The sequence below is a fragment of the Pollicipes pollicipes genome, unplaced genomic scaffold, assembly GCF_011947565.3.
Source record: "Pollicipes pollicipes isolate AB1234 unplaced genomic scaffold, Ppol_2.1 Scaffold_7246;HRSCAF=8694_pilon_pilon_pilon, whole genome shotgun sequence".
Lineage (NCBI taxonomy): Eukaryota > Metazoa > Arthropoda > Thecostraca > Pollicipedomorpha > Pollicipedidae > Pollicipes > Pollicipes pollicipes.
The window spans coordinates 1-7,558 of NW_023597044.1; the positions used below are offsets into that span (position 1 = coordinate 1).

Consider the following 7,558-nt stretch of genomic DNA (forward strand, 5'->3'; position numbering starts at 1 on the left):
CCTCAAATGCCAGTCCGGACAGCCCTTTGCGCCGATTGAGAATCCCCTGGAACAATGCGTGCCTCAATTTCGGCCAGAGACTGGCAACACTGAACAGTTGTCTACGTGTCGGTCTCAGCTTTGTGGGCCCATTTCCCGGGCAGGGACAAGGCCAGGACCCAAGGCCAGGACCCATGTTTTGGATTGGTCGGTTGCTGATCTGTAGCATTGAGGGGCTCTGTGTCGATCGGGGGCCCGCAGTGTCGAACAGCATGCCCTGTGTCAGCAAGGAGTCGCCAGTCGGCCGGGGAAACATTCGCTGAACAGGGACGGGGGCTGGACTCCGAATGCCAGTGTCTTGTGTTAGTTGTGCCCTTGACAATGAAAGGATATATGACAACTTACGGTATTATGACGATGTAATAACTTATGAGTCTGCAGTAAGATCGTCGAAGGGTCCTTTGTCGGTCAGGGTCTCCAGTGTGGAAAAGGCCCTGTACCCTGTTTCCGCTAAGAGCCGGTTAAGCCGAACTGGAGTCTACGCGCCAATTAGTCGACCAACCGCGGCGACAAGGGATCTTTTTGCGTCAATGAGGGCTTTTGCATCGATGTGGGGACAACTGCGCGAGTTAGAAGGCCTGTTGCATTGGGAGAGAACCAGTGTATAATGCATCCCTTTGAAGGCCTCTAGATTGACCAGGGGACCCTGCCCTTCTGTCGCCAGAATTGCAACTGGAAGGTACCCCGCGCTGGGCCCTTCAGCCCATGGCCGGGAACGATGACATGCCCCTAGTGTCAAAAGAGAAGAAAAGGCCAGCCCATGTCTCCCTGAGAACGTCCATCTTTGCGCAGAATCGACTTGCACAAACAATTTTGAACCTGCGCGCTAGTAATCTTAGCAGCGAGTACAGCTATGGCCGGGGTTCTGTTTCCGTAAAACCGAGCGGCTTTGTCCCCTGCACATAACACCAGGCCACGGATGTCGAGCGCGCGAAAAGGACCATCCGAAATAGTGCCTCCGAAAATCTTTCAAGATCAATTCGAACCGTTCCCAGATTGGACAGGGGCCAGAGACAGGACGGGTGGGCCAGCGCGAGCCTGCGCCGGGGCGGCCGCCCGCAGCGCCATCTCGCCGGGGAGGATGCTGGCCTCCCCAGCTGGCGTGGTCTTCGTGCCGTGCGTGATGTCGGCCAAGGAGTCCAATCATCCCTTACTTATCTTGTGCGTCTGGTCACTTAGATTGGGCTGCAGCATGCCACGGATAGCGTACCTTGGACTAAGATATCTTTATCGATTGAAACAGCTAAACACTTGACGTCGAGCGCTCGGTCAGCCCTGCGTCTGCACTTGAGAGTTTATACACTTCTGACGGGCGTGTGCACGTACATTGTACTCCGAAGATGGCCTTGCGTGAATGACGAAGCAGCTCAATTGACACTGCATACGCTGCAAAATGACTCGCTAGCGGAACTGGGCACGCAACTGGCGCAGTTTCCGCCGCCCGCGCCGCACGCGTCGCGTGTTGCTAGAAACTCCGGGTGAGGCCTGAGCCTGAGGCTTGAGCAAAGAGCGTTCAAGCCTGCTTACTGAGCGGCTGGGGGACGTGGAGCTGGAGCTGTGGGCTATGCACGTTTGGCCACGAGCGTGGTTGTCGGGGCTGGACGCGTTTCACAGCGTATAGGTGAATGGAACAGACGTTCTTCAGCTACCTTGTTTCGAATCGGAGGCGTACTCATGTAGTGGCCCTGGAGGCTACGTGCTCCCGTGATGGAAGTCATGATATGTACTAATGTACGCGCAAACTTCACGATAAAAAATGGAACGCAGACACGCAAAGCTACACAGATCGAAACCTGCGATATTGTTGCACGCCAAGCAAGAAACTTTGCGCGTCTGCCGCGAACTGAGTTTGTAGTGGACGATTTGCGCGCCTGTGGCAAAATGGGTCTTTAGTGGGAACTTTGAAGCTGCACCCCTCCCCCTCACCCACCCCGTTGTGAGTGGCTGCGCATATGTTCCTGTTTCGGATTCGTCGTGGTCGAAGTCTGTCACTGAAAACATTCGTGCACGGGGTGCATGACTGTTAATCCTCTGCAGTTGAAGTCGCAATGTCTGCGCCGAGGCCTTTATGACAGTTTAGTGTCCAAGCGGCTTCCATCTGTCCGCAAACCTCGCCTCAGTTTGTGTCCGCGTTGTGTCAGGCTTTGGAGCCTGGCCATGGGTGCGCGCGCTCTGTCGCCGGTCGGTCCGATCGCCGCTGTTCTAGAAGGGAGCCGCGCCGGCACGGCGTGCATGTGCCTGGGAGGGGCCGGGGTCAGGGCGTCGGGGAGGGTTCTGTGTTTCTCGGTCGCCGTCGTGATCACACCGACCCAATTTTCGCCCGGCCGCGGGTTTGTCCGGGTCGTGACGTCACGCTGACTCAGCGGTTCGGCGCCCCGGGAGGCGTGGGCGACGCGAGCCCGCTGCGCTGTTCGGGAGGGGGGGGGGGGGACAGGGAGCGACGCCCGGGGGTGATCCGGTGGCCTGCCGACCGCGGCTGACTGCCGTCTGCGATAACAAACGGACGCGCTGCAGCAGACGCTCGTGAAAGTGTTCCAGAAGTTACCTTTGTGTGACGCTCAACGGCTGGTTTGCCTGACTTCTCATGACAATATCGAAGGAAGGTGGGAAATTAACCCGATCGACCAATGCGGCTTTTCCCCTTCCCGTATTTTTGCCGATGACCGTTCTGGGATATAGCGAATTTGAAGGCGTTTTGCCTGTCGAGGCATGGCAGCAGTGTTGGTATGAACCCACTTCTTCGGCGTGGTTTCGTCCAACGCCCCAGTGCCCGCGAGGCGAGGAAAAGAATCCACCCAGACGACCTGTCAGTTGCTATGCGACGTCCATGGCTGCTCCGAGAACCGCAAGCGGGCGCTGTTCCCGGAACTGTAAGGGATTGTGTTGAAGTAAATGTTAAGCCCCGGGCGCACTTTGTCATCGATGTACTGTCTGTGACACTGATTGAGGATTTCACCCAGGTCCAGAACTTTGATAGAGAATTGGGAGCCTCGACTGGCAGGTTCTTGGCAACCTTCCAAACCGAGTATGACTCACACCGATGACCCTGAGGCTGCAAGGTCGTCATGGCTGAGGCTCGTCAGTCGGTTTCCTGTGCAGTTCACAGGTGCTGTTAGGACGCCCGCCAACTGTTTGCTTGCACATCATCATTGCTCACATACACGCGTAATGTTACCGCGCACGCATACATGTGTAACGATGGACGATCCGCCAGTACGCACTTGCCGGCATATGACGTCATATGAGCACCACTGTAAGGCATGGCTACAGCTGGTACTCCTCGTGCTGCCCGCAGCAGACGTCACGCCCTGTCACGTGACGGCAGAGTGACGTCACCCCCGGCGTCGGACGCGCTCGCGCCTGCGCCTGTACAGCGCGGTCCGAGTCACCACTTGTTACGGCGGGCTGTGGCACCTCTGCACCGGAACGCCTGTATGCTGAACGGAGCTAACAGCGGCTGCTTGCGCCTCTAGCCAGGGCGTGGGGTCATCGGAACGCAAGCGCTCAGACTTGTTCGACGCGCTCAGACTGCAGGCCTGGTCGAGCCGGTCGGACTGCAGGCCTGTTCGAGCCTGTCAGACTGCAGGCCTGGTCGAGCCGGTCGGACTGCAGGCCTGCTCGAGCCAGTAAGACTGCAGGTCTGGTCGAGCCGGTCGGACTGCAGACCTGTTGGAGCCGCTCAGACTGCAGACCTGTTCGAGCCGGTCAGACTGCAGGCCTGTTCGAGCCGGTCAGACTGCAGCCTGGTTGAGCCGGTCGGACTGCAGACCTGTTCGAGCCGGTCAGACTGCAGGTCTGGTTGAGCCGGTCGGACTGCAGACCTGTTCGAGCCGGTCAGACTGCAGGTCTGGTCGAGCCGGTCTGACTGCAGACCTGTTGGAGCCGCTCAGACTGCAGACCTGTTCGAGTCGGTCAGACTGCAGACCTGTTGGAGCCGCTCAGACTGCAGATCTGTTGGGGCCGCTCAGACTGCAGACCTGTTCGTCGAGCCGGTCAGACTGCAGGCCTGGTCGAGCCGGTCGGACTGCAGGCCTGTTCGAGCCGGTAAGACTGCAGGTCTGGTCGAGCCGGTCGGACTGCAGACCTGTTGGAGCCGCTCAGACTGCAGACCTGTTCGAGCCGGTCAGACCGCAGGCCTGTTCGAGCCGCTCAGAGTGCAGACCTGTTGGAGCCGCTCAGACTGCAGACCTGTTGGAGCCGCTCAGACTGCAAGCCTGTTCGAGCCGCTCAGACTGCAGACCTGTTCGAGCCGGTCAGACCGCAGGTCTGGTCGAGCCGCTCAGACTGCAGACCTGTTGGAGCCGCTCAGACTACATACCTGTTGGAGCCGCTCAGACTGCAGACCTGTTCGAACCGCTCCGCTGGCCAGGCGCAGCCGTAATTACAGCGCACCCGCTCGTCGCTTGACCTTGTCGAAACGATCGGCCAGCTGTGAGCGGGACGGCAAAAGCTGCCGCGTGGAGCGGCATCGCTCAGTGGCTCGTGTTCTGGTGCTCTCCGAGAGCACTGGTGCGTCGCCATTGCATCTTTCGCTTGCTGGCAATGCCTTGCTCGGTCTTCATCGTTTGGTGCTGGCCGTGCTGGCCTGAGTCCCCATGCCCTCCAGTTGTCTGCTCTTTCTTAATTTTGTTTCCTCCTACCCACCCACGTTCATTTTACTACCTGCCTATTCGTCATTTCCTTGCCCGTCTTTTTCTGTATGTTTTTGGAGCTGTTTTTGTCGCATGTTTATAACTGTGACCATCAGCGACGCGCCCTGAATTTCACCACTCGTATGCAGTTTTTCAATCTCACTGCATTCTCCTCGTAGCCGCCTCCAACGATGGCATGCTACCACTGACCCGCGTTGCATTTCTGTACCAGTTCCAACTTAGCTTCGTCTATCCTAGATTTCGTTGCCAGCGAAGTTGTACCGACAGCGAGTCCCTCACATCCCGTCAGCACCCAACCGTGAGCGTGCGGTGCCGGCCTCCTGCCTGGTGTCCGCCCGTCGCCGTGCCAGCACGGTATGGCGCCGTCCCGCCGCGCTTGCAGCGTCGCCGCGCCGGCGCCACAGCCGGCGGCGGCGCAGGTGCGGCAGCCGGCTGGTGAGGGCGCGGAGCAGCTGCGGCTGGGCCGCCCTGCCGCCGTCACCGGCGCCATGTCTGGAGCGATCGGCGACGCCGGCGGTGCGCCGGGCCAGCCGCCGAGGCGGCACACCAGAGCCGGCCGGGCCGGTCACCAGCCAGCCGGCGCTTGACGGAGCCATGACGCGTGGCATGTTGTGTCCGCCCATCCGCCCGTTGGAGGCTGGCGGCCGGCTCTGGTGCGTGCAAACATCCGGCTGAGTCACGCGGACGCGTGTGTGGCGACCTTGTCCAGATCGCGCCTCGCATGCCTGGCGTGCGCGGTCGGCCGCGCGGAGGAAAACGGCCGATTCTTCTTTTTTCTTTCGTGATCTGTTCTCGGGGACGGACCGACATGGCAGCTGTTACGCGTTGCATGTATTTAGCCGCGAACTGCCACACGGCCGGTGGGATGTCCGGGGGCAGCTGGTCGCCACATTGCAGACGAGCGCTGTCTCGAGCTCCCCGTGAGCCGGCTCGGTCGGCGCTCGGTGGCTCGGAGCTGCTGGGTGAGGCGCCCCGCGGACGTTAGGCGACTGACTGATAACGGGGGGGGCAATGCCCGTGAGCGATGATCCGGCGTTTGTGACGCAGGACGTCAGGCCGTGGCGACACTGCATCGGTTTTGTAGCGGGACTAGTACAGAGCCCGCTTGCGTAATGCCTACAGCGCGTCGACCGCCGAGCGGATACAGCATAAGACGCTTGCGGTCGTCGAGGAACGGGAGCAATCCATTAGCGTGCGGTTGTGAGCGTGCGGTTTCAGTCATGCAACATACACTAGTCACGGACGATTGCACACGGCGTTTCGAAGGCGAGCCCGGTGTGCTTTTCCCTATCCTTGCTACGATGCCGTGACCCATGCAGTAATGATGCTTTTCCTGCTGGTTAAGATACCCTTTTCATCAGGATCAGCATCACTCAAAAACGTGGCGGCATCTGCCTGTGTTTCTACGACGTCAGTATTTGTAGCAGGGGTGAATGCGAACGCGAAGCGAGCCGGTCTCGTGTGCGCTCGACCCTGCGCTTCTGCGTCGCCGAGTCCCGGCGGACGATGACGCGCCTCTGCGGCCGCTGGCTCCGACCGTGTTTACCATGCCGCCGACCTGCCGCAGGCGATGGCCAAGGAGCACACGGACGTGTGTTCCTGAAGGTGGACGTGGAGGAGTGGACGACCTGGCTGCCGACTACGAGATCAAGCATGCCCACCTTCATCTTCATCAAGCAGGGCGAGGAAGGTGCGTCGCCGGAGCGGCGGGTCGGCCCGGTCGCGGCATCTAGGGCGACCGGCGGGCCGGAAACGCCGAGACGCTGACGCAGCCGGGGGGGGGGGGGGGAGAGGGAGAGGGAGAGGGAGAGGAGGAGAGGGGGAGAGGGAGAGGGGGAGGGAGGCACGTACTGCCACAGCCGACACGCAGCATCATGCCCCGCCTAACTAGACATTCACGTTTTTTATGTAGTTAGGCAATTAGCAGGGTGTGAGAGGCATCAGCACTTCACCTCCACAGACGTGTACCCACACTCACACGATGATAGTCCGGTTCACCCTGGTACGGGTAGCGCCTGTAACCTCTTGTTATCATATGCTGGCATGGTGCCGAATTCGCAACTGAAGCGAGACGTATTTGGATGGCAGTACCCTCTCGGCTGCGATACTCAACGACCCAAATAGTTGGATAATTACTGTCGCCCTTGACTCAGAAGGGGCCCGCTATGGGTTTTGCGGGCCGTGCTGTTGATGCTGCGGGGTCAGCTGGCCAACGCTCCGCTCGGGCGGCGACGCCGGTCGATGAACCAAACGTGGGCCGCGACGCATCCAGCGCCGTGTCAATAGGGCGAAGTGCGCCGATAAAGCGACGCCCCGGAGCGCGTCGCTATGGCTGGGAACGGCAGCCGGACTCGCCGTCCCGTGCCAGCGGCCGATCGGAGCGCTCGATGGCGCGTGCTTTCATGCGGCCCGTGGGTGCCGCTCTGCTCCAAATGGGTTGTGTGGGCCCTTGCACAATGGCTGGGCCATGACCCGGTAATTGGTTCGGTTTAAACGCGCGATGCCCATGTCCCTTTCAAACAGACCACATGTCGACGGTAGGCCGAAACTGCCTCCTTTGTACATCAATGTTGAAATGCGCCTTTGTAGTTGGTGGCCCATCATGGGAATTTCTGCCGTTGCCATTGGTGTTCAAAGGCCATTTGCGCCTAGGAAACCCGGCATGTCATGACAGAACTAAAAGTTGTCAAAACGATGACTGGTGTGTGCCAATGTAAACATCGGGTGACGGACCCATGCCTAATGGCGCGACTTTTAACTCATGTCGTCGGTCTCTCTCTGTCTCTGTCTCTGTCTCTGTCTGCCCTCTCTCTGTCTGCCCTCTCTTGTCTGTCCCTCTCTCTCTGTTCTGTCTGTCCCTCTCTCTC

At 59.6% G+C, this 7,558-nt stretch overlaps 1 protein-coding gene across 1 annotated transcript in view; it reads left to right on the top strand.

Annotated features, from left to right (window-relative positions):
* The first annotated feature begins 3,104 nt into the window (after window positions 1-3,104).
* The window catches only part of LOC119110889 (thioredoxin H-type), a 21,118-nt gene continuing 16,664 nt past the window's right edge, over window positions 3,105-7,558 (top strand). Inside the window, exons 1-2 of the mRNA XM_037234766.1 lie at window positions 3,105-3,117; window positions 6,259-6,381. Of these exons, the coding sequence (XP_037090661.1) occupies window positions 3,105-3,117; window positions 6,259-6,381 (136 nt within the window). The remainder of the gene's footprint in view (window positions 3,118-6,258; window positions 6,382-7,558) is intronic.